We start from the raw sequence: 27,741 nt of genomic DNA, 5'->3' as shown, positions 1-27,741 counted from the left end.
TTGGATTCCTCCAGAATAAATAAATATTCTGATTCAGATGCACCAAAAACACTCATGGACGGTCATACAAGGACTACCATCAAGGAAGGCATCACACAGTAATAACAATAACAAAATATCTTTATTATTTATCCAACAGAGCTTCACCAAGTCTAACGACTCGGGTGGGAACTGCATTGTGATGTTTGACCAATTTACCAATTATTGTTTTAAACCCGCTTGCTGTACTGACCACCTCACAGCTAAGCAGGCTGGGAGTATAATTAACGTGATGATCTCTGTGCGATCCACCTCACCCACCTCTCACAAAGAGCCAAGTTTACAGGTCTACCCCACCATGCCTAGCACGTGGCATTTAGGAATTGCCGCCGTAAGAGCAACCAAACACCCCCAAAAAGAGAGACGATAACAAAGCGGAATTGTAGGTTTGTGTGACCTGTGCAATAAACAGAGGCATTATGGGACACTTTGGCAAGGGCCTGTGAATCCATGACACCGGTGGGTTCTCTTCTGAAAGAAGTCCTTGCTGCTCAGGGCCTGTTCCCACATTGTCTTGCGACCTCTTGACCTCATGATCCCCAGCGAAGAAAGACGCGACTCCCAGAATGCACCAGGCTACTGCTGCCCCCTCGCGAGGAGCTTGCGCTACTTCGTCAGCACCAGCAGCAGGTTCACCTGCAACGCAGAGCAGGGCAACGATCGGCCAATCGATCTTTACGCTGCCGTGCAGTGCCGCTAATGAAAGGATCGCATCAAAGTGCTCTGCAGAAATGTTAAATGAAAATGTAAATCGTGAACAATCTGCGTGAAAATTCAGTAAGAAGCAGAAATACATAGGAAATACAAAACATGAAAAGCAGTAAATGCAAGTAACCTCCGATAAGCACAGTTGGCCACGTACGGTGCGAAAGAAGTTCAACATACATACATAACAATATCAGTGATAAGAGTGTGTGAACGCTTTGTCCAACTGCTCACCACGAAGTGGTACTTATTTTATTGACCCTGGAGGGATGATGGGCTGAGTCATAACCCATCCAGGATGTGAGCCACTTGCTCTACGGCTGAGCCACCCGGCCGGTGATCAGTAAAAGCGACACCCAAGGGTGGGTACAGAGCGACCGTGCCAGGCGACGTTTGGGAGGGGTATCCCTCAGCACATGATGGTCACCACAAGATCCACAAATCTCGGAACGCGCAAGCAGTTCACGCTCATTTTATTTAGAGGGGCGTAGCGCCGTTGTTTTTTAAGACATTGTACTCACCGCAGAGAACCGTAGCGACACGACCGCACTCTATGATAGCTGGTGCCAAACTGCGCCACGCGCCCTCCCCATCCCACATGGCCTTGCGGGAGCCTCGGTGTGGTGTACTAATAAAGTTATTTCAGTTTTTCTTCCCGCCGTGGTGAATGAAATAAGCACCACACTCGTGGGAAGTCATCGGTGATGCTATGCAGACTGCCCAAGAGACCGCGTAGATATAAACGTGTCAACGCCGCCACCACCCGACAGCCAATTATTAAGGTTTGTCACGGAAACAGAATGTGCCAATGAGTTATTTACTTCAGCACTCCGGTTCTGTGTTGGAGAGAAAACCCGCAACGTTTACAATTCAAGTACCGTGACGTTTCGCTGGCGATTACAACCAGCTTTAACATTTACGCGATCTAACCCCAACAAAACCAAAAACTTTATTCCGGATAACATTGGTCGCGAAAGCCTACACGCGTTCAACTGCCCAAGGGAACAACATGCGAGCACGCAATGTGGACCTTCCCCCAACGGGCGGGTACGGGCGCGGAGACCGAATTTATACTGGAGGAATCCGATGAGCTACAAGGCTCTTTGTTCACAGACGTGCACAGTCGGAAGCCGCAGCACGGACAGCTCCCACCACCCACCTGCTCGGGTGAGGGGCAGGCGATGATCTGGAGGTCCTCCTCCGAGAAGTCCTCGGCAAGCACGGCCTGCAGGTGCTCAAACGCCTGCTGCACGTTGTTCTGCGGGGAGGCGACATCCACAGAGAGGATGGTTTTCATTGAAACAGAGGGCCAGGACAGAGCCTCATTTGCAAGAGTGGTCTGGGCTGTCGCCCAAAAAAATAGCAGAAGGCAACGTGGATGGAATAAAGCATGGCAACGAAGCGATTAGAAATCGGGGCAAAACAACTGCGCCACGCGAGGTATTGAAAATAGTGCACCAACACAACTCGGGTGCTGTGGCTTTATCCAGGAATGCCTCGTGGCATAAACGCCACTGCCGCTTGTGATGTCTGACATTGAGCGTGAGGTCCGAGTGACTACAAGTCACCCCCTATATATGTTTAATGTTTCTGTAAATTGATTGTAATCATATTATGATCTGTCTGAAAATAATCCGCCCGAGCTGACTTACACCTCAGGGAACATACGTAACATTGATTTATGTTCGTGCAATATTTTTAATTTCTCACGTGACGCAGTTGTTTTTTGTTCCGATTTGTATTTGATTGATTGCTGTACTTTATTTGATTCGGTTTGCTTTTGCGATTTTGGTGACACGTATAGCTCTTGATAAATGAGGATCTATCCTGCTCTCTCTTTGCGAGTTCTTGCCTAGTTTCAACAAAATAAACTTGAACCAACACCAATACAGGAATTCATTTTTCAATCGACTCGTGGATCCTGCCTCGTGACGACGACGGAGTGAATCGCGAAGGAGCAAATCTGTGTGGGCCTAACAGGAAGCCTGCTCACGACGGTGACCTCAACAAGCATGGAGCCCCATGAATCTGTTCCCAACCCTCTCCCCCCTGAGCCACCGCGCTCCCGGGCTCGCACCTTGATGGGCTTGAAGAGGATGGCCTCCGTGTCGCCATTGGCCAGGTACAGCGCCATGCTGCGCTGGACGCTGGGCACGCGGCTCTTGAGCGCACGGTACGAGGACGACACCACCTCCTGAATCTTCTCTGAGACACGGGGACACGGTGGTGACGTGGAGACAGGGAGAGGGGGGGGACAGGGGACATAGGGACATGGATGTAGGGAGACACAGAGACACGGGGGATGCAGGGACGGGGGCACAGGAGACAAGTTGACACACGGGGATGTGGGACGAAAAAGAACACGTTGACACGTTGAAATATGCCTTTTGGTCAGTTTCTTCTATGTTAGCTAGGGGCGCTGCGGTGGCAATATGTTAACTCCCTCGCCTGGCATGCAGGAGGTTGTGGGTTCGACCTTGACCCTGACGCCTGCTGTATAATATGGTGTTTGCATGTTCTCCCTGTGGTTTCCCCTCCACATTTAGAAACACGCGTTTAGAGTATTTGGCTGCTGTAAGCCTCGTCGTTGAGCTATCATTTGTGGCCAGGTCGCTTGTGAAAAAGAGCTACATAGCTCAGTGGGCCTTACCTGGTAAATAAAAATTGTTTAATTTTAGCTTTAAATGACACGCGCCATTCGCCTCACTGTGGACATTAGAGATCCTGTGATGTAATTTGAAAAGTGGAGGCCGTTGTGTGCCATCGTTGCAGTCCAAATATGCCAAATTTCTAAAGAAATAACCAGAAAATTACTCAATGGGATTACACACAGCAACATTGCCCCCTGCTGTGAAACTATTTCAGACAGTGTCCGGTACGATTAGCAAAGGCACTCAGTGATTATTATCCTAATTAACATCTTGTGGGGTTTTTCCATGCCGCCGTGCGGTGTCAATGCTCGGTGCGCGAGTTCTGGACGGACACTTTCGCGTGCCGCGACAGGCGCCGGGGTTGCGGGTGAACGCGTTGCAGAGGCTGCTCCTGTGGGTCTGGCGGTCTCACCGGGCTTAGCCCAGGGCTGTTGGTGCAACGAGTATTTGGGTCCTCCCTGGCTCGCCATGGCCTTCAGGGCGGCCACCTGCTCACACACGCGCACCTCTCATTAGCACGGTTGGCTACGGACTGTTTGATGCAGCTGCATATATTACGCGCTGTACAATCTAAATCTGACGAGAATTGTGACCTCCTAGGGGCACAACTCAAGTAGTCCACACTGATGGCTCACGCAGCGGTCACAATGGGAATGAAACTCACAAGTAGCAAGGCTACGAGGTGGCAGTACAACCACGCGGCGTCTGACCCGGACAGAGATGTCAGAGTAATCACAGTCTCGCACACGCGGGTTTTCATCTCAATACTCTGGTTTAATCCCACATGTACAAACAGCCAAAACATCCCGAACAAGAACCTCCTGGAATCTTTTCAAAGAGGGTCCTGCGAGACTCATTCGTTTGCTTCTTGAACACAGTTGCTACCGCGTGACGTATTTGGTGATACTGCCATTTGCAGTCGCGCACAAATAACAAACTACAAGAAAACTCCACGCAATAGATAACGCTGTGTGCGGCCTTCAAATGTAAAAATATATAAACGGGCAACATTTCGGGCCGTGGCCTTTCTGTGTCGCGCAAACATCCCGGCGCTAATCAGAGGGTCATGAATCCCCGGCTGTGCACGACCCACTCACCTTGGCTACGAGGTCTTTGAGCGGCCCCACGAGCTGGCTGCTCTGCTGCTGGATGAACTGCTCGCACGTGGCCTTGAGCTGCCGGTCCACATCTTTCTTCGAGTCCATGAAGTGCTCCTTCACCTCCGGTGTGCCCTAGAAAGGGAAGAATGAGCATGGACAAGGCCAGATACAGAGCAGGAAAATCAGGCAAGCGATGCAGCAATGTGAGAACGTCTAATCAGTCACAAGGACGCTGTGCGTGCGTAACCTCTTACAGGTACAATACATGTATGTATGTAGAATTTCTTTCGCACCGTATGTAGCCAACCGTGCTAATCAGAAATGCGGGGGAAAGACAACAATCTAAACACAAAAAGCAGTTCTGAAGAAACGAGTTTTCAATCGAGATCATTTAAAAGCACATAGCTCCAGCGGCTTTCTAATAGTGAAAAGCATTCCAGACGGCCCAATCTGAAAGAGCGTGCTGCGGTGACCATCTTCCCAAAAGCTCGTATCAGTCGATGAAGCCAACATCGTTATACAATTCTATTATGGGGCAGTGGTGACATGGCCCAGTGGTAGTGCATTCACCGCTTTTTTTTGTAGTTAAAATCCGGCAAGCTCTCCTGGTTATTACTGCTGGTGTCGTAAACTACTACGCTCTGTTTGCTTCAAAGATCCCGTGACGCAATTTGAAAAAAGTAGACCCACTGCATTCTGGCATCACCATCCAAACTTTCCAAATAAAATAATTACCTGCAAAAATTACTCTGTTGGAATTACACAAAGCAACATCGCCCCCTACAGTCAAACCACTGCAAACACAGCTCCTTCTTTCGTGAGCATAGCCTTGTGCTATACGAACGCGGCGAATATCAAATGTACTCAACTCTTGTGATTAAACAAACGTGTGTGTGTGCGCATAGGTTGCACAAAGCCTTTGTGCAACTCGTTATCACAACAGTGCGTAGAGTCACTCGTGTTCACACGGTGGCGATGCAGTAGTGAACAACAAGGTGAAGTGACCGTGTTTTTCAATCTGGAAGCTGTGATCACATTTCCAGTAATAGGTGCTATGGCTGCAGAGATTTGTCAGAAAATTGAGTCTGTGCTTGAGAACGCCTATGCATGTGAACTCAACATCAGGGAGTATTCGTTTAATACTCACTTTGTTTTATTAGGTAAAGCCCACCGAGCAATGTAGCTCTTTGTCAGAAGCGACCTGGCCACAAATGATAGCTCAACGAAGTGGCCTTTGTCATCTCGTGGAAATTTGTAGTTGCAGCCAAATACTATAAATGCGTGTTTCTAAACTGGAGGACCTGGAGAAAAATCCACATGGCCATAGGGAGAGAGACACGTAAATTGCAAATATACAAGCTCCAAGTATCTAAAACATAGGCCTTCCAAGCCAAGATTACGATTCATAATACATTTTTGGATGAGGTCATGTAATGTCCTGTCTCCCCCACCACCTTACCTATCACAAATTAAACTTAATTTTCACTTCCTGGATCTTGTCCTGATCATGCTTGATATAGATACAAACGAAACGTCCTCATTTCTCAATGTGGTTGTGAGAATTGTTCAATTTAACCGATGCGTGGTGAACAACAACAATTGGTGCTTTCAACGCTTGTACACGGAACATCGTTAAAACGTCTACGACGGGTGGTGAGAGGAGGGTTCCACGAAACATTCTGTGGTCTCACCCGAAAATCAATCACGAATAAGTACATTTCTCATTTGTAGCAAGGCTCACGTGAATCTCAGGAGTGCGAGACAGAAAGACGCATCTCGGAGCGGGAGACCCCCTTTGGCAATGACTCCAACAAAAGCACACAGAGTGGAGGAAACGAGGCAGGCCCGAGCTAGAGCCACGAAGACTTTTGATCAGACGCCACGTTGTGCACCAGTCCCCACGAAGACTTCTTCCCAGACGAGAGGGAACCCGTGTGGAGACCCCAAAGGACCCACGGGGGGGGAGGCTTAAAAGCCCGACGTGTGCAGAGTCACCACGAGCAGTCACAGGGCGACTACAGCACGCAACGTCCCCGCCCCCCGTTGGACCTGCCGCCATTCACCGAACTTGTCGCCCGAAGCTTCTTGGTGCGATCAGAGTAGCGTCGGGCGACAACGCATCTCCCGGCGATTCCTGTGATGTCATTCCCTTCTGGCAGTACCCGTCAAGAGGTGGGGCGCCTAAAACGTGACGATCGTCCGGGTGGCCATTGATCGAGCCGTGCGTTCGTCGCCGCGCCGTATGCAACGAGAGCCGCCCGACGCCGCACGTCTGTACGATCGCTGGCGCCGTGCTGAGGCCGCGGCGTGTGGGGCCTGACCCGAGGCTGGGCCTTCGAGGTACCTGCAGGATGAACTCCAGGATGGCGTTGTGGCTGTTGAGACGGAACAGTTTTGGGACGGTGCGAGGGGTCAGCATCTTGTACGCGGCCTCTAGAGGGAACGACAAGACAACGACGGGGGTCGAGCGCGGTTCCGTCAATGCGGGGCACCAGCAGCGCCCTCGAGGAATGTCGGAAGGCGGACGGGCGCGATACGCGTGCACAACGCACACGTACGCACGACACACGCACGACACACGCACGACACGCGCGCACAACAACGCACACACGCGCACGACACGCGCACGACACGCGCAAAACACGCACACACGTGCACGACACGCGCAACACCCACCACGCGCCGCACACGGTGGCCGAGTTCAACCCGAGCGCCCCGCCCCACCTTTAGTCTTGCGCATGTCCAGGGAAACCTCCTTGATGGTGAAGTCCGCGTGGAAGGGGGCGATCTGCTCCCGCAGGATGAGCAGGTGCTTTATGAGGAAGAGCTGCCCGTCTGTCACCGTCTGGCGGGCACACAGCAGGTGGGGGGCGCACGCCGTGACAATGTCATTTCTCTGGATATTTTGGACGGTGGAGGGTTACACGACGCACATTTGGCAAGGTAATTACATGGCCTAACCCAAACATTGAATGCGAATCATCATTCACAAATCATAGATTCTTACACACAAGGTTCAATGCATGTATCGCAAGTGCAAATATCAATGTATGCGCATGTATCGTGACATGTCTGCGGGCGACTATTTCTCACTCGGTGTCACATGTTCCTGAAGCTCACTTCATAGCAAGCATCACAGTTAATGTCTGCAGTGAGAAGTGCTACTATCATAATGACGAGGATATTTAATCTCTTTGACAAATAAAGGACTGCCCATAGTTCCTTGGTTACGATTTTAATGCACAAGTGTAGATCCATAGTTTATATATAATAAAAAAACTATTATTTATTTTACCACGTAAGGCCCACTTAGCTGTGTAGCTCTTTTTCAGAAGCGACTTGGCCACAAATGATAGCTCAGCGAAGTGGCTTATCACGTGGAAATGTATAGTAGCCAAATACTCTAAACGCACGATGTCGATTCTAAATGTGCAGGGAAACACCGGAGGACCCGGAGAGAAATCCACACAACCACGGGGAGAGAGACACGCAAACTCCAAATACACAGCAGCAGCAGGCGTCAGGGTCGCGAACAAAGCCACGACCTCCTGCATACCGGGCGAGGGAGTTAACATCTCCGAGCCACCGAGATGAGCGTACAATATACACTCACCTTCTTCTTAGTGATGGCCTCACTGGCTGAGAGCAGAGACTTGATACAGGCGGAGAGCGCCTCCTGGGACAGACCCTGGAACACCGGCTTCTGTGATCGCCACACCGGGGTCACAAGCGGCACACACAGCAACTACATTCGCATCACATTGTACACATAAAGCACATGTACACACAGCAAACACACTCGCAGCACGTACACACAGCACACCCGAGGCACCTACTACACACGTGGCACACGCAAACAGCACATGCACAGCACACACACCCAGCGCACACACGTAGCACCCACACACACAGCAACTACATCCCCATTACACAGCACACACACCCAGCGCACACACGTAGCACCCACACACACACAGCAACTACATCCCCATTACACAGCACATACACCCAGCGCACACACGTAGCACCCACACACACACAGCAACTACATCCCCATTACACAGTACACACAAAGCACACATACACAACGCGAATCTCACTCGCGGCACAAACACACAGCACACGCAAGGAACGTACACACGTGGCACACGCAAACAGGACAGGACACACAAACACAGTACACACACATTAAAAACATCATGTCCCATCCACCCACTAACTCTCCCGGTCACTCACCTTCCTACCCATTCATTAACTCACCTGTCCATTAACCCATCCACCCACTCACTCATGCATTACCACACCTACCCAGTCACTCAATCCCTCCCACTCACGAGCTCACCCACCCGTTAACTCATCCCACCTACTCTCTCACGTGGGCTTCCCACACGCTTGCTGTTACTGTGTCTTTTCTGGAAGATTTTTTTTTTCTGTTGCGATTGCACCCAAGTCAAGAGCCGCATGGCTCACAGGGTTATACCTAATACATGAAACTGACAAACTGAATGACCTCACCTCCATGCAGCGGTGGAGCTTGGAGAGGCAGAGCAGAGTCCTCCGCACCGTGGGGAACCACATGCCATGGAGGTCGGCTGGGGACACAGGGACTGAGGCCTTCAGCACAGATCCCGCTGCACTCAGTCAACACACGGAGGCAGAGACGCACACACACACACACACGCATGCGTTAAGAGTGAAATGCATCGTGAGTCTGTGTGTTTCGATGTGAGTTTTAGAGTCTCTGCCCGAGTATATGGATCTGTGTGGGTCTCTGTGAGTCTGTGGGTTTCTATGTATTACTATGGGTCTGTACGAAATTTTCGGTCTCTGTGGGTCCGTGGGTCTCTGTGTGAAGTCATGTCGACTGCAAGCAAACACAAGCCCTTTGATGTCCACATGCATTCCCCCACACGCAATCCTTCATCCACCACTCAAAGCCACCAATCAGACCAAGACAGCCTTTGTTAGGCCATCACCGTCGATTGCGCTGATCACTGCTGTTGAACTTCACCGTACGTGGCCAACTGTGCTAATCGGGAGGTGCGGGTTAGTATTGGCTAAAGAAGCCTAAGTTTCAAGTTATAAACTATTTTTTATTCTACCACCGCGGTGGCGAGATGTTAACTACCTCGCCTGCTATACAGGAGGTCGTGGGTTCAATCTCAACTGACGCCTGCTGCTGTGTATTTGGAGTTTCTTTGCATGTTCTCTCTCCCACTGGTCGCATTTATTTTTCTCCTGGGACCTCCGGTTCCTCCGGTTTTTACCTCCAAATGTATAATCGACGTGTGTTTTGAGTATTTGGCTGCTATAAATGTCCACGTGATGATGAGTCACTTCGTTAAGCTATCATTTGTGGCCAGGTCGTTTCTGAAAGAGCTATATAGCTCAGTGGGCCTTACCTGGTGAAATACATTGTAATAGTAATCATAGGATACCCATAGTAAAGGTTTTTGAGTTAGATTGTGTAAATGTGTCATAACCCTTCACCACCTGACATAGCCAATCAGTAAGGGATTTGTCACGTAAACAACACGCCAGTTAGTTACTACTTCAGCCCACCGGTGTGTTGGAGAGTAAATCCACAACATTTACCATTTGAGTAGTACCACGTTTCGCTGGTAATTACATCCAGCATTATTGGCTGTGTCGGGTGGTGGAGGGTTACAATACATTCATATTTACGCGATCTAACCCAAAAACATTTATTATGACTAATATTGGTCGCAAAAGCCTAGGTGTTAAACTGAATAATAGGATAATTATAGGATGCGTGAGCGCCTGGTATACAGGAGGTCGTGGGCTCGATTCCGACCCTGACGACGCCGGTATATTTGGAGTTGGCACTCCAGCCCGCTGCTGCAGTGTGGCTCGTCTCTACCCACCAGCCGGCACGGAGCTCCGCCGGGCGGCATCCTCCAGCGCCACCTCGGAGAAGGAGGGCGGCTGTGGCCGCCCGCCAGCCGCACTCTCCTCCTGCAGGCTCTGTGCGATTTGCTGCGGGGCACAAGGCAGGGCCGTGCGGGGGGCGGTCAGGGATGGGCGGGTGACCACTCGCGGCCGCACACGCGGGCACCGGCTAACTATCACAACGACAGAGCTCTTCTCCAAAATTATTGTAATTCAACCTCCTCTCGATGAAAGGTCACTCATTCTCCTGTGATGCCCTCAGGTCCTCCGCACTTCTGGTTCTTTGTCCATATGCAAGTGGATCCATCTCACTCATGTATACCATCCCACCTGCACACCCACCTATTACCTGCACACGACTCAATTGAGACTTGGCAGGACCCATCCAAAAAAGTCTTGAGACTCGGCCAGGATTTCCTGGGTAAACAATAGTAAAAAAAATGTCCTTCTTTTGTACTTAGCAAACACGGTGGCGTGTAGCATAGTATCAACAAGGCTCGATTATTGCAACTGTCTACATTACAAGACGTCTGGTAAAAACATTCGCAAGCTGCAGCGTGTACAAAACTCTCTGACACGTGTCACGACGGGTACCATGTCCGTCCGGTACTCGCCGTGCTGCATTGGCTTGCGGTAGATGAACGAATACATTGTAGGTCGCGATTATTGCACGCAAAGTGCTTGCCACAAATTTAACCACAATAACTTGCTGATCTCATCAAAGAGCATCAACCATCATCACGTTAACACCGGTCATCCTCGCGGCGGCTTTTGGCTTGCCATTGAACTAAGACGGTCACTGCATCGTGCGTTTTCATGTGTGTATGTGGCCGTCTGGAACGCTCTTCCTTCCGATATTAGGAAGCCACTGGAGCTATGATTGAAAACTAATTTCTTTAGTAGTACTTTTTATGTTTAGTTTGTTGTCCTTCCCCTGCACCTCCGATTAGCATGGTTGGCTACGTACGGTGTGAAAGAAGTTCAAAATATGTCCATATATTTACCGACTTGCACACCCGCCCAAAAACGTCACAGCCGTCAATGCGGGTGGAATTTAGAATCAGAATATTTATTTATATTGAATGAATGTGATGAGCAAAAAAGCTCTTTCTTTTACAGATGTCCAGTAGGGGCGGGTCAGAACCTTACAACAACAAAACATTGAAAAACACGATAAGAGTGCAGAGTACAGGAAAGGTAAACAAATCACTTACAAAATATACAAATAAACTAAACAATTTGTTTTCTCATCAGGTAAAGACCACTAAGCTCCTAGCTTATTTTTCAGAAACGACCTGGCCACAAATGATAGCTCAACCAAGTGGCTTATCATGTGGAAATTTATAGCAGCAAATTAATACAAATACTCTAAACGCGTGTTGATTCTAAATGTGGAGGGAAAAACCAGAGAACCCGGAGAAAAATAAATCCACGCGACCACGGGGAGAGAGACACGCAGGCGTCAGCCAGCAGGCGTCAGGGTCGGGGTCGAACCCCACAACCTCCCGCATGCCAGGCCACCTCCGTGGGGGAGCCGGGGGGTCAGGCACACGAACAGCCGGTACCTCCATCATGTGCAGCTTGTCCGGATAGGCGAGGTCACCGGGCGCCGGCCTGTAGCCCAGGATGTCCGTCTGGATGTAGATGTGGGTGCGGTAGACCAGGCGCTCCTGCACGTCCCCCAGCATCTGGCGCACGATGATAGCAAACGCGGCCAGCTCCTCCCCTACGGGAGCACGCACACACGCACGCACACGCACGCACGCACACACACACGCACCCACGCACACACACGCACGCACCCATGCACGCACCCACGCACGCACATGCACGCACCCACACACGCACACACATGCATGCACGCACACACGCACGCACGCACACACATGCACGCACACACGCACGCACCCACACACGCACGCACACACGCACGCACGCAGCCGGTAGGGCTGATGTAAAACGCTTAAACCGATAACCGCTTGTATCAGAATCGATTTTTACCGATATTCCGAGAGCTGGGGAGCCAGTAACCCATTTTCCAGTGTCACATTGGGAGTGGATGCACTCGGTTTCGGTGAAAGCAGGATAAGTGCATCATGGCCCAGGCAGTTTTTACTTTTTTCTGTATGCAGAGGAGAACAGGAAGGTTTAACACTTAGCCTTACAAAAGGTGCCAATTTGTAAGATGTGCTGTGTCCGTAGATTAAATGGTGCGGTAAACCACAGACAAGCGGGAAGGCGGCCATAACCGACGCCAACTATCGCTCAAGCTCCGTGGCCCTAGATCGGGATGTCCGTCCAAATCCATCAATGTGGGAGGAGACCACAGCACCCGGAGGAAACCCACAGTGCGAGGGAGCAACACGATCCCATTCAGATGAAGTCCACATTATATGTACCGCCTTCTCCTGGCAAGCCAGGGTATGGCACCTCGACTCCCACGAGAAGGGAGTAATCGCAACCTTTGAGCGATGTCACCAACCCTCGCTGGATTACAGGCGTGCACCAAAACTGCCCAGCTACATGCCTGAGGGAAGAGAATTCCAGACCAGATAGAGATTGACACTACCAAATGCGACACCAAGCAATGCTTAACTCTTGGCCCTCACGGTGATGAGAGATTGTGGACCTATGTGTAGGGTATGAGACAAAAGAGTATGTAAGCCCAGTGATCTATCTCCCTTCCCCTCTGTATTTGCCAGACCTGTGCACCCACCCCACTTGAGGGCATGCTTACGGTTGTTGTGGTAGTGGTCATCCAGCATCTCGGATTTGAGGATGGAGCAGAGCTCGGACAGCGTCTCCAGGTGCATGACGTGGATGATCAGAGGGCGGAATGCATCGTAAAACAGCAGGCACAGGCGCTCCAGCAGCTCACTGTGATGGCACAGCACGCGAGAGAGAAAACCTAAACACTCGCGTGGAGCGCTGAGGCATTCGCTTAGTCGTTCCTGTGAGGCCTTCGCTGAGTGAGGCTGTGAGGCCTGTGCTGAGTAGAATTGTGAGGCCTGTGCTGAGTGAGACTGTGAGGCCTGTACTGAGTGTTGCTGTGAGGCCTGTGCTAAGTGAGGATGTGAGGCCTGTGCTGAGTGAGGATGTGAGGACTGTGCTGAGTGTTGCTGTGAGGCCTGTGCTGAGTGAGGATGTGAGGCCTGTGCTGAGTGAAGATGTGAGGCCTGTGCTGAGTAGAACAGAGGCCGTTTCTGAGTGAGGCTGAGGACTGTGCTGTTTGTTGCCGGCCTTTTGGCACGTTGGGCCTTTGGGTCTGCACTCGGCAAGTGACATAAATATTTGGTGCACGCAACTCACTCAAGCCTTGGCGATGGCCGTGAGAAAAACTCGCTGAACAGGCGATGCTCGTCCTGACAGACGTGGACCATGAAGGCACAGCCGCTGCGCACCTGGGGGATGCAGCCAGGACACACAAATGTCAACACACACACAATAACAACACAAACACACACACGTCAACACGCATGTTAACACAAACACAATACCCGCCCTTCGCCACCAAGTGGCGGTGACGTCACCACGGCACTTGTGCCAGGCTATGTGCACTTTAAGGCCATGTGAAGTGTCACAGGCTTGCTAGCAGGTCATAGAACAGACCCAGGAACCATGGATTGACCGACTTAAATTACTGGGAGATGCACAATCTGTGTCCCCTACTTTGCCAACTTTCTGCGTTTCAACCGCCCGGCATTTAGATAGTTCTTGTGAGCGTCGCTCCTCTGCCCTACACTGTTGTTGGAGGATGACTGCCTTCAACTGCCCACGAGTGTCCTTCACGAGCCTCCTTCACACAGCACAAACTTGACACCGCTGGTACCAATCATCAGCAAGTGTAATCCAATCCACATCAGAATATGAATACTAAGAATATCAGTTTATCTCTTCTCGAGCTCGTACTCCACCCGTTTAGCCCCCATTATCTGACTACACAAAAGCTGTTTGGGTATGCGTTGGCTGGTCATTCTGGCTGAATGTCCCAGCCAATGCAGCTTTGGCTGCTGAAGAAGGTCACTGATGGGACTGTGTCCAGATCTTTCAATGATTTGTGAGCTCCTCACACAATCTAGCCTGGTTAAAACCAGGGATGGAAAGTAGGCAGGCCAGCTTGAATGTTTATGACCGGTGCATATGTTACATGAGAGGGTCCACTTTCGCAAGCGTAGAGAAGGAAGGGCATGACTGTGGCCGAGAAGACTTGAAGCTTCGTGTGGATAAAAAAGACCAGGTAGCTTCCACACAGCGTTACGCAGTCGATCAAAATATAATGCTGCTCGACTGATTCAGAGTGAGACCTCTGGTGTCAGACCGGAGCTGGTCATAAGCACACTGCCCAGGTATGGAAACCTCTCCACTCCTACCACAACTGCCTCATCACCAATGGGGAGTTGAGGGGGTGGAGTATTTGATGACATAAAATACCCAGGCAGGTGTTTTTTTTGTGGGACGGATGGTAAGGCCCCATCTGTTAATATCATGCTCCAAGTTGAGCAGTAGCATCTCCAACTTCTTCTCAAAGTGGGAAGCAATCGTCAGATCATCCGCTTACATATGGATGACCAATAGGGAGTGATCCCTTGACCGCACCCGGGCATCGATCAGCCTCCCATGGTATCTATATTAGATTAAAATTCCACCGGTACATCCATGGAAAGCTTCTCGAACTATGTGGTAAAAAATATGTTAAATAGTGTAGGTGCCAGAGGGCATCCCTGTCGCACCCCAAGGTGATCAGAAAACGGCTCGAGACACCCGGCCACGCAACTTTAGCCGGGTCTGCTTACCACCTTAAAGGTCCTTGATGATTGTGAGCAGCCGGTTTGGGACACTGAAAGCAAGAAGAACAACCCAGAGCCCCGGCATATTGATGGTATCATAGGCCTTGACCAGTTCAATACAGCAGTGATGTAAGTCCTGGTGAAATTCCCTACACCTCTGCTGTAGCACACGGAGAGAGCAAACGGCGTCCATGCAGGACGGCCCAGGTCTGAAACCACATTGGGGCTCCACAAGCTTTTCCTGAGCATGTCTGGCAAGGCGATATTGAATAATTCTTGCCACACACTCGCGGGTTCACACAAGCTCAAGGGTTCACATTCGTGGGTTCACACTCGTGGGTTCACACTCACACGTTCACATACACTCACAGGTTCACACTCACAGGTTCACACTGATGTTCACATATGGGGGCGAGAAGGAGCGCGTACCAGCGCGCAGTGGTCGCGCACGCTGTGCTGCGTCATCTCGCCGATGGTGGCGGAGATGCTGGGCCTCAGCAGCGCATCCCTCTGCTCCAGGTAGCACAGGTGGATGTCGGCCAGGCACGTCTGGTACCTGATGCATGGCAGGTAAAATAAGTGCAAAATCAGTTTTTTTGGCATTGCAAGTAACCAAATCGGGGAAAAAAACTGGTAAATGTGCAATGCAACAATTATAAAAATGTATAGCAGAACATATTAGTCCATGAACCTACGGCCATTCTGGACTAAGCAGTATTCGTCTTAGCGGCAAAGTTGGGACTAATTAGGACTATGTGAGCCTCAGCAGCAAAGTGCAGCAAAATTACAACAAATGCTGCCGTGTTTCTTGACATCAGGCAAGGGCTGTGATGGAAACAAATGTAATTTGATATTTTTACACGGCGGAACAGACCTTTGTGTTATTATTTGACTATGCACAATCCACAAAGAAAGTGCGCAATGTGCATGTTTAAACAACAAGTGGGCGGATGAAGTTACTCACTCTTTGCTCTTCTCTGAGCGCTGCTCTATCTGCTCAATCAGGCTCTAAGGGGAAACACATCAAGTGGCAAGATCATCATCATCGCCACCATCAATCATCATCAATATCAATGTTCTCTGTTTGTCTAGCAGTGTGAAGAGAAGACCCTTTCAGGTGGGTGCTGCATGGGAAGGTTTGGCCAATTCATTGTAGTATTATCACTATGCTGGTTTACCCACGAAAGACTCACTGCATCTCAACTCTTCTTTTCCAGAACGATCTGCTAAGTTTGTGCAGGAGGTGGAAATTTTGTTGCAATGTGTGTAATCCCAATCGTATACATATGTATGTTGGACTTCTTTTGCACCGTACATAGCCAACCGTGCTATTTATTTTCACGTGGAGGGGCAGATATGTAAGAGGCAACTTATCTGCTTATTTACTTCGTAGACCAAATGGCTGCAAGACACATCCTCGGTGAACTGATAAGGAGAATGCTGACAACCTCAATGGCCGTGATGACTCGTGTCACTTGCCGATATCTATTTGCACTATGGGGACCTCATTTGCCAGTAAAAATATGATAATTGGTTCTTTACCCTTCTATCTGTCAGTTGGGTAAAGAACCAATTATGATATCTATTTGGTTAATTTATTTTATTTGCTTTGCCAACAAGTGAGAGCGTTGAATTAGCTGCCGCCGTTGGATGCCTTCGAGCCACGCGACTCAGGCAACCGGGAGGGGCACCGACGGCGGCCGTGTCGACCGCTCGCTCACCCGCACTCTGGGGGCCGCTGCCCGGAACTTGACGTAGAAGAGCGTGAAGCCGTCGTCCGTGACCGGCACGGTGGCATCCTGCGGCAGGGAACACGCGCACGCACCACTCACACGCTCACGCACCACTCACACGCTCACGCACCACTCACACGCACCACTCACACGCTCACGCGCCACTCACACGCTCACGCACCACTCACACGCTCACGCACCACTCACACGCACGCACCACTCACACGCTCACGCACCACTCACACGCTCACGCACCACTCACGCGCTCACACACCACTCACACGCTCACGGGAGAGGAACTCTCACCGGTGGAAGGGGGGGGGGCAACACCTCAAACGCCGGCCACGCGCTCACACATCCTCTTATTATCCTATTACTATTTATTTCAGCAGGTAAGGCTCCCTGAACTATATAGATATTTTTCAGAAGCGACCTGGCCACAAATGATAGGTCCCCTTAGTGGTTTATCACGTGGACATTTAAGGCAGCCAAACACTCTAAACGCATGTCAATTCTAAATGTGGAGGGAAAAATTAGAAGACCCGGAGAAAAATCAATGTGACCAGGGGGAGAGAGACACGCAAACTCCAAATATACAGGCATCAGGGTCAGAATCGAACCCAAAACCTACGGCCTACCAGGCGAGGGGGTGAACATCTCACCACCTCGCTGGCGCCAAACAAAGTAATTTTGTCATCGTCTGCCAGGCGCGACGGCGAGGAGTCGCGTGGACCCCCCAATTGGAATGTCACCCCTCGTGTGTGTGAGGGTGGTAATAGGGTCACGTAACCGTTTGCACCTCTGATTAGCACGGTTGGCTACGTGCGGTGCGACAGAAGCTCAACGTACATATATGTACATAGACTTTTGGGAAAGGTGAGTCACGGCCACTGTCGAAGCAAAAACACGATCCTTCCCCATTTGAATGCCGGTGCAGAACATATTTGAAATCGACCTCATTGGGTTAATAATAATAATCCCTATTTCTTCATGGGACCTCCTTTGCCAGTGTCAAAATATAAGAATAGGTTTTCCCCTTTTTAATGGAAACAAAACAGGTGTTAACATGTTAAAACACCAAACTGAAAGCTTTTGCAAGGAATCATGTCTGCATTAACCACAATACTTGTGGTGAAAATACAAACAAAAAACATGCTCTGTTTTTTGTCTTTGAAACTGATTGGTCCACACCAGAAACAGCTTTCTTTAGAGCCTAGTCTCAAACGGTGTTAGACCAGAGGACGCCAACAGGCGAACAATAAAGCCTCAATCACTGCGTCTCAAGACTCGTTTGCAGGAGGATCCTTAACAGGTTGCTTGGTGAATTACATTCACGAGTGTTTGGCATGGTGGAGGGAAAACGGTGGAGGAAGCTCGAATTTTTGAAGACTGATTTAGCAAAATTTACTCTCTCTCATCCGTGCCAAATCTTGCCTGACAGTTGGTTGTTTAAAAAGCTCTATATAAATACGTGAGTCAATTAGTGGGCAGGTCAGCATAACACTCAGAATTTCCCAGAAATGTCTGCTTCATAGAACACAGAGTCCTAACACCATCACTAATCAAGCATGGGTTTTTCCCAGCATCGCACACACCCAAGAGAAGCTTAGGGGGTCTCTGGGAGAACCCAGCCTTTGCTGTGGTGACTCATGCGGCATGGCTGGCTTCAGCTTGCCACCCTGCCTGCAGATAACCCTGGCTGTCTAGGACACCATGACGCAACGTAGGATCCGATAAGACCCGGCATCGTTTGAGTGGGTCGGCTAATAATGAACAAAGCGTTTTGATACAAGGCCCAGTCTAAACGGTTAGCACAACAATTTTAGTAAAATTATTTAGATTGTATTTACGCTCGTTTACCCAGGAAAACCTCACAGAGTCTCAGGACTCTTTTTCGGGTTGGTTCCTGCCAAGTTTTCTTAGCAGGCGGCGATGTTGTCGTGCGTGTAATGCCAATCGAGTAATTTGCAGGTTATTTTTCAGCATTGCATTCGGCTTAAGATTGCGGTAAGAAAGCAGACTGTAAGAAAGTATTTTATATACGTGACTAAGAACATGTGTGGCTATCAGCTATCAGTCTGTACGGAGCCAACCGTGCTATTAGCACCTCCGGTGAGCACGGTTGTCTACGTACGGTGCGAAAGAAGTTCAACATACATACATACAAAAAGCATGGAACTGCACATCAATAACCTGTCTTGAGGGCCGAAGGGGAGAGCACTTGTGCGAGCTGGCGAGCGCGCTGCTGCTGCTGCTGCACACTCACCCGCTTGCTGAGCGTGGCCGTCAGCTTTTGCAGCGTGAACACGACGGAGGTCCTCATGAGCAGCAGGGCGCGCGACAGGCACTGCTGCTGCTTGTGCAGGAACGTGGGGAAGTCCTTGAAGCCCGGCTGTGCGAGGAGACACCATGGCCGTGGGCCCGGACACACGGGGTGTGGTTACAGCATCATGCCTCCGCAAACCTCACGATTAGCACGGTTGGCTACGTACGGTGTGAAAGTTCCAATGTACACACGTACGTACGTGCCGAGATCACATCGTCAAATCATTCGAGCGTTTGGTAATTGCGCCAATCTTCTTGCGCAGGGGTATCGCAGGGAAGTCTCACCGAGTCTTCTAGCACTATGGAGGCGAGGGTTGGTGGATCGGACAAATGACAAATATTGCGAAACTCCGCTCCAGTGGACACCAAGGAGCCATATACCCTGGCTTGCCAGTGGAATACATCACAGAGAAGTGTGGACTGATATCGACTGTCCCTTCTGTATGGTACAGAGTCTTGCCTCCTTGCATGTGTGGGTTTCTCCGGCTGCTCTGGTTTCCTCCGACACGTATAAACACAAACTAATTGCAGAGCAAACTGTTGGCGCCGGCTCCGCCTGGCAGCCTTCCAGCTCGTGTCTGTGGTTCCTCAGCGACTTGTGAGATGCGATTTGTATGAATGACGTTATTTAAAACTAATCATTATATATATTTTTCGAATATACGAGACGACCCTTTTCAGGAGGGTCCTACCAAGTTTTCTGTTGCAAAAGTTAGCGATGTTGCTGGTATATGCGTGTGTGTGCGATCCCAATGGAGCAATTTGCAGGCAATTTTTTTTCTGCACTGGGATGTTTTGGCCAATGCCAGTTACATTGTGTGATGGTGTTTTTGTCTTTGGAAGTAAAGCGGAGAAACTGGAGGAAACCCCATGCAGAGCAGTGAGAGAACAGAAAAACACTACACAGAAAGGCACCTGAATTGGGAATCGAACCCAGGAACCTTGCTACAACACTGCACATGTATGAACGTCGTTCGCACTGTATATAGCCAACTGTGCAATGAGCCACAAATGTTACCCACCACCCTGCTGCTCAAATATACACATACATATATCAATATTTACAAAAGATATCTGAAGAGCGGGGCAAGGAAATGTGGCAGCCCAAGCGTGCTCCCCCCCCTGTGAGACACCCACGTGGGAGGAGATGTAGGAGATGCAGTCGTCGAGCTTGACCAGCGTCGCCACAAAGCCCTCGCTCGTCACGGCCAAGTTGGGGTTGTTCAGCTTCTAAACAACGGAGGAAGTGGATGGTACGAGGGAGGGGGTGGGGGCGGTGACTTAAGCAACGATTCAACAACGGCCGTTGCACAGTTCCAAGCAAAGTCAAATTGAATTTTGAGGTTGACGCACTGAACCCAGTGGTGAGAAATTCCACATTCCTATGACGGGGGCGGGTCTATCCATTGTTGACTTGTCCATGAAGCGGAACTCATTTTTATTGACCCCGGAGGGATTATGGGGCTGAGTCAACCCCCACAACCAGGATTTGAACTCGCGGTCTCTCCATTGCGAGCTGCTCGCTCTACTGCGTGGCCACCTAGCCGGATAGACAACTAGAAACCACCACACACTACCGCAACCGCTCTACACACACCCCAACAAGTGTAACATCCTTACAATACAACAACCAACGCACACGACAACCACGACCATCTATATACCACACGACAGCACGACCACCCCGTGACAACGGTGATCTTTACTCTAAGACCGGTTACCACCTCTCATCTTTCAACTCGGAGGGAGATTCACTGGCCCAAGTGCCTATTTAATGCGTACACTCATGACTCGGGACCTTACCTATCCACAGTGTTAATCCAGCACCAAAAGCTTCAAAATCTTACGGCGCCCGACAACACTAAAGTGGATTGTACCAAGGACAAAACCTGCATGGATCTCACTCATTCTGTGCCAACGCCCCAAACACCTGGAAATTCCATCGCGTCCAATTCCCTCGGCTACTTTACACATTGGAATCACAGTTCCATGCCAGACTGTCGATTCTTTAATAACTTCACTTGCAATTGCGTTTGCCTCGTTATACCCTCGTCGGTTTGCACATTGGTGCAAGGCACCCTAAATCCGTTCGATGTTTCTGTAGCTCAACTATAAGTTTACTGTGATCAATCTAAAAATAATCTGCCCGAAGCGACTTTCGCCACAGGGAATTGATTATTTTACATGGATCATATTTGTGCAATATTTTTTTATTTCTAATGAGATGAAGTTGTTTTTTCTCTCATTTCTATTCACTTCGTTGCTGTAATTTATTTTGTTTTGCTTTTGTGGTGTGGGTGGCCCAGGTCACGCTTGCGATGAGACTCCTATCCTGGTCTCTTGAGATCTCACCACCTGGTTAAACAAAATAAATGTCAACTCCCCAATATAGCAAAATGACAAATATCCCCCATATAACCTTAACAAAGTGTTACGGCAAGTGCTTTTAGCATGCACATATGAAGGCAGGAACGGTACATGAGGGGGAAGGTGGCCAGCACCACGCCTGACCGTCTTTGTTTCCCCAGTGGCGATGTTTACACACCGCACCACGTACTCATTTGAGGGGAGGCCCAAGACCGGTTCAGATAATCGTCACTGGTGTTGGTCGTGCGTGGGAATCGAACTGGGGTCGCCGGGTTCGTAGCGCAGCTCGCTAACCGCTACACCACCGCTCCCCGCTGTACCACAACTGCCGTCACCACCACTGATGACCACCACTACAACCGTAGTCAAGGCTGGAATAGAGTAAGAATGCCTGGCTCGCTTCTGACGAGCGGAATTTTGTCGATTACGCAACCCGTTCCGTCGTGAGTGGGGGAACCGCCGGCGCGTTCTCGTGGCGGCACCGCACGCACCGTGCTGATGTTCTCCAGGTCGTTGAAGTAAGACAGCTTCTGCTGGATGTCTTCAGCCAGCTCCACGAGCTTGGACTGCACGCAGCGGGGAAACACAGGGACCAGCAGCTGTGTCACGATTCATTGTAATTGTGTGATTATCTCTGTTTAGTCAGGAAAGCATGTGTCTCAAGACTCTTTTTCAGGAGAGTTGTTGCACCAGGGCACGATGATTGCTATGTACAGTACGGTCAAAGTGAGCAATTTTCAGGGTTTTTTGTTTGTTTGCCAAATTAGGACCGGAGCACCGGCACACAATGACCTTCGTTTGCGAATGATGTGATCGTTAACGTTGAACCACGAATGAGACAGGCCAACGTGCCCGCAGTGTTAATCGGGGGCGTGGCGACATTGGAGCCGTAGACCGCAGCGACACTTGCGTGCGTTGTACGGAGAGCCCGCGTGCCGCGTGTCACCACCACCGCCACCACCACCACCGCCACCACCGCCGCCGCGCGAGGTCCGTGCCTGCTGCATGAGCAGCTCCTCGCAGGCGGAGTGCAGCGCTCCGGTCTTGGTGGACACGAGCACGTACTGCTGCTCCAGCAGCTGCAGCTCCTGCAGCGCCAGGTCGACGTCGCGCAGCATCGCGTCGCACTGCTCGCCGTAGCCGTACAGAGACTCGCGCACGCGCCTGCCGAGGGGGGGGGGGGGGGGGGCGGTGGGCACGCACGTCAGTCGTAGCCACTCTGCAATGCGCTCCGGGTTGATATCAGAATAAGAATAGTTATTTGTCCTGGACAAATCCAAAGAGCTAAGAAACTCTTTTTCACAGATGTCCAGAATATAAAACTAAACTATTTTTTATTTTACCAGGTAAGTCCCTCCCACTGCGCTACACAGCTCTTCCTCAGAAGCGACCTGGCCACAATTGATAACTCAACGAAGTGGCTTATCACGTGGAAATTGACAGCAGAAAGACACTCTAAACGCATGTTGATTCTAAACGTGGAGGGAAAAACCAGAGGACCCGGAGAAAAATCCACGTGTGGGGAGAACATGCACATTCCAAATACACAGGCATCAGGCTGGTGATGGAACCCACGACCTCCTGCATAAGGGGACGGGGTAGTTGACATCTCGCCACCACTGCGCCCATATATATGGAGCGGTGACATCACTCTATTCAGCGGTCACAGGCCCCAGCGGTAGGGTGTTCGCTGCTTATAGCAGAAGTTCGCAGTTACAATTCAGCGGCCGCCCGTTCGGATTTATTCATCGTAAAAATGTGTGTCATCTGCTTCACAGCAGGCGTTAAATATCCCGTCATTCGCAAGGGTAGGCCAATGTGTGTCTGCGTCATTGTCCAAATTTGCAAAAAATGTTAAACTGCAAATTACTCAATTATCGAACAAGTAAAAGTTAAACATGTACATAGTATGTTGAACTTCTTTCGCACCGTACATAGCCAATCGCGCTAATCGGAGGTGCGCATCAAATAATCATCTGGGTCAATTACAGCAACATCTAAACATGCTGCACAGTTCATCTGCCCCCAATGGGAAGCCAATTGCAGAGCCTCATTGACCGATTCAAACCACTCCCACTGAGTCCCATAGCGAAGAGAAGGGAGCCGTTTTATTAAAATTAAACCTAGCCTGGTCTTCCCTTTGGAGTGCTTCTATGTGGTTTATTAGCACATAAAACTAAAGCATTCCCTTTCAATGATAATTCACTTAACCTCTCTCTGACTGCGTGTCTGGCCTCCTTCACTGGTTCTAAACTGTCTACGACGCCAGCTCGAGGGTGGATTGTTGTGCGCCAGAGTTGATGCGGGACGACACACGACACACACACACACACCTGTAGCTGGCATCCTCATCCTCATTGATCTGATCCTGCACCTTGGAGAACCACGTGAAGAACTGCACAGGGAAAATGCACGGGCCTTTTGACCACACGCAGCACCAACATCGACGCACCGTGATACAAAGAACTCAACGCAAACAGTACCAACACAACACGCACACATAGCACCTACACACAGCATCGACGCACAGCAACAAGACACACGGCATCGACACACAGAACCAATGCGGCAATAACACACAGCATCGATACAGCACTAACACACACAGCACCAACACGTAGCATACACGTCCCTCAATACAATATCCCGTGTGCGACACACTGCTGACTGACTCACTCACTCTTCAATCAGCTATTAGAATCCTTACATCATTTTAATTCGAAGGTTTTTGATTCATAATACATGTTTTGGTTATGCCATGTCATGATCGAGCCAAAAATTGTTGTCGTTAAGACCCTTCACCACCCTACAGCCAAACTAAATGTCACGTGTGGAAGCGTTTCACTCGCCATTTGCTATTATTTCAGTTCATCGGTGAGCTGAAGAAAAACTCTCACAGCCACTGCGAGATTTGATCAAAGTTGGCGGTGATCAATGTTGTTTATTTCACACAGAGAGACCCCTCTGTATTTCTGGACTATGTAAGTGCTCTGAAAAAGGGACATTGCCTGAAACGTCACCCATTTTTATCCTTTGAAGGCCACTTACTGTGTTATTGATGAAACCTGTTCGGTTTTGAACTTCTAACGTGGGTGTTCATAGGCAACAGAATGATTGATATTCGTTTTTGGGGTAAGCAACGTGGTAGTTTTATGCCAATTTTTTTTTCATAATTTAACCTCCACTACCTGAAAAAGACTAATGTTCACAGAGATTGTATTATTTATACATGCCAATGGATTGATCAAATTCTAATCAATAAAGCTCCTCACCGATGGCTTGAAGCCTTTCATGACTGAACTTCACATCAACGCACAACCTTTCGCTCAAACTGCTTTGACCTTCATCAAGTAACGAACTTGGAAATGGATCATGTACTTCTGCACCTAAATATCAGAACGTGTATTTAGACTGCAGGAGGAATCCGATGAGCTGTAAAGCTCTTTTTCACAGATGTCCAGTCGGGGCGGGTCATAACGTTACCACTGTGACATCAAACATCCACCATCGCTGTCCGCCCAAAGGAATGGGTCATTTCCATTTCATTTACCTGGCAACCTTTAACGTGCTGAGTTTTTGGTATGAGGCAAAGGCATGGGGGGGGGGGCAGGCGAAAGGTCAGGGTAGGGCAGGGTGGGTATTGCCACTCGTGTCTCGTGCGCAGAGGTCGCAATCGGGTACCCGATACCCGTACCCTACCCGATACCCGGCTACCCGTACCCGGCCGGGTACGGGTAGCCGTTTGCGACCCTGGTGCGGCCGGGTACGGGTAGACCGTGAGTCACTGGTGAGTCACCGTTTGTCACTCATTTCCCAACGTCTTGTCTCTTCTCACAATTCAAGTTCCTAGAATCAACCCACCCGCGCCTGCAACATGGCTTCATCCCAGAGGATGCAATCAGGTACCCGATACCCGTACGGGTACGGGTACACGTTTGCGACCCTGGTGCGGCCGGATACGGGTAAGGAATCAAAACCCGTTTGCGACCTCTGCTCGTGCGCTGGTGCTGCGTGCGTGGCTGGCGGCACCTGCTGGGCCGTCTCGATCCTCTCGTGCTCCATGCCGAGCGAGCGGAAGCCGTTGGACAGGGCCTCCTCGAGAGACGCGGGTGCGGCGAGGGGCGCCGGCAGCTGCAAGGGGCGGCTGGGCAGCCTCGTCAGCTCCTCCAGGGGCAGCTGCCGGAGGGACACGTGGGCACACAACGACAAACATCGCCCCACTCCTTCTCCTTTCGTATGGGTGATGCAGATGCAGAGCAACAACTGCGATTTCACATTCAGGTGGTGAAGCCAGGCAACCGCGTCAGGAGCAGCGGAGTGCATCGCTGCGATGGCACACTGGAGAATTTGACATTTGACATTTGTGCATCCGCGTCTGCCATGGTTTGTGCGGATGCGGTTTAGGGTGGACCGTGATATAGGGAGGACCTCGGTCCCCCCTCCCAATAGCCTTGAACTGGCTGTTGGAAAAAGTTCTGTGAGCGAGCAGACATGGCACATAATGGGGGTGAGTTTCCAAGACCACGAGTGGGCCCGCCTTTGTCTCACCAGCACTGATGCTTTACACGCTACACCAGGGACACATTCAAGGCTGAGTCGACCTAGGGCAGCCCGGTGACGAGTTCAAATATGCGCCAGTTATTGTTTGTGAGCGGGAATTGAACTTGGGGCCTGGGTTCGTAGTTGCAGTGAGTTAACCTCTACGCTGCCGCTGGTCATGAGCGGAAGTGTAGAGCCTTTAACAGACTGTTGGGGCCAGTGTAAGTGAGAACCTATCAATGAAGATGAGGGACAGTTGTGTTCAGGTAACTGCCGCCTTTGTCTCCCCAGTGCTGATGTTTATACACAGGAGGTGCTCAATCAAGTCGAACAAAGACAAAGTTCCCCTGTATAGCCTTCAGAGACCGTAGGAGCAAGTGCTGTTAGCGAGCACCTTATGAAGGCCGGTACAGCGCACGAGGGAGTGGGTGGCCAGCCCACGGCCCGGCCGCCTTTGTCTCCCCAGTGGCGACGTTTACACACCGCACACAGGTACTCATTTGAGGCCGAGTCGACTTAGGGCAGGCCCAGAACCGGTTTAGATAATCGTCTCTGGTGTTGGCCGTGAGCGGGAATCGAACTCGGCTTGCCGGCTGCTCCACACTGCGATGCGCTAACCGCGGCGCCACCGCTCCATGCGCCGCACGCTGAGACAGCAACGTCCAAGGGCTGCGCAGAAGTCGTGGCCGAGGTGCGCGGTTCGGATGCAGCGGCCGCCCCGATCATTACTAATTCTCCCGTGTGGAATCACCACAAACAATTTTAAAATGCGTTGCTACTTGCACGGCGGGAGTGAGAGGGCCCACGCCGTCGTGTGTGGGCCACTGTGGGCCACAGACCAATGCCCAAGGCCGCACTCGCGAATGGCTAGGGCCCCTACGCTGAATTTCTTTCGCACCGTACATATTGGAGTCATCAGCCGGTGACGCTAAATCACCGGGTGGTGTGAATATCAACTCCGGCTCCTGTGGCGGCTCCTCGTGACCCGACGACTGGCGCAGTTGGGGGAAAGAGCTTCACAGCTCATCGGATTTACGCCTCCAGTCTAACATCAAGATTCTCACCCTGTAGTCCTCGTCACTGATTAATCTGTCTCCTCGTTACCCCTCGTTACCATCTCGTTACCATCTCGTTACCCCTAGTTACTATCTCGTTACTACTCGTCGCTGATTGTTACCCCTCGTTACCATCTCGTTACCCCTTGTTACCATCTCGTTACCATCTCGTTACCACCTCGTTACCCCTCGTTACCTGCTCGGGCAGGGCTCTGCTCTCCGCCAGCGCCTGCAGCGCCGCCACGCTGTCTCCCTGCCGCTCGCTCAGCAGCGCCATGGCCGGGGCGCCGGGGCCCCAGTGCTCCCTGCCCGCCGGCTGCTCCCCGGGGGCCCTGGACCCGGGGCCCTGCGGCTGCTGGAGGGGGGCCCTGGACCCGGGGCCCTGCGGCTGGAGGGGGGCCCTGGACCCGGGGCCCTGCGGCTGCGGCTGGGGGGGGAGGGCCCCGCTCGCCACCGAGGGCGGCCGCCGAGCGCCCGACTGCGTGGCCATCGTCGTCGTCGTCACGAAGCCGCGTTCCGCTTCACATTCC

At 50.8% G+C, this 27,741-nt stretch overlaps 1 protein-coding gene across 2 annotated transcripts; it reads right to left on the bottom strand.

The window, feature by feature from the left end:
- Positions 1–102: 102 nt before the first annotated feature.
- COG3 (component of oligomeric golgi complex 3) lies at positions 103–27,741 on the bottom strand. Of its 2 annotated transcripts, XM_061575691.1 has the most exons (23): positions 27,408–27,740; positions 25,647–25,793; positions 23,951–24,012; positions 22,616–22,781; positions 22,109–22,183; positions 20,388–20,480; positions 19,192–19,317; positions 16,914–16,991; positions 16,157–16,200; positions 15,622–15,748; positions 13,715–13,806; positions 13,143–13,282; positions 11,971–12,131; positions 10,381–10,492; positions 9,011–9,126; positions 8,109–8,198; positions 7,220–7,340; positions 6,840–6,928; positions 4,493–4,627; positions 3,808–3,883; positions 2,822–2,949; positions 1,904–2,002; positions 103–675 (listed from the first exon to the last, which is right to left on the bottom strand). In XM_061575691.1, exons 1-23 carry the CDS (start codon positions 27,699–27,701, stop codon positions 646–648), a joined length of 2,601 nt encoding a protein of 866 aa, XP_061431675.1. In that variant the 5' UTR covers positions 27,702–27,740; the 3' UTR covers positions 103–645. The 2 variants fall into 2 exon arrangements, with proteins under 2 accessions (XP_061431675.1, XP_061431674.1); XM_061575690.1 differs by lacking the exon at positions 103–675 and having other exon boundaries at positions 1,733–2,002; positions 27,408–27,741.

This window comes from Lethenteron reissneri, chromosome 58 (assembly GCF_015708825.2).
Source record: "Lethenteron reissneri isolate LAM-NWPU_2019-01 chromosome 58, ASM1570882v1, whole genome shotgun sequence".
Classification (NCBI taxonomy): Eukaryota; Metazoa; Chordata; class Hyperoartia; order Petromyzontiformes; family Petromyzontidae; genus Lethenteron; species Lethenteron reissneri.
The sequence above is the reverse complement of the archived record's forward strand: the minus strand, read 5'-3'. Positions and strand labels throughout refer to the sequence as shown.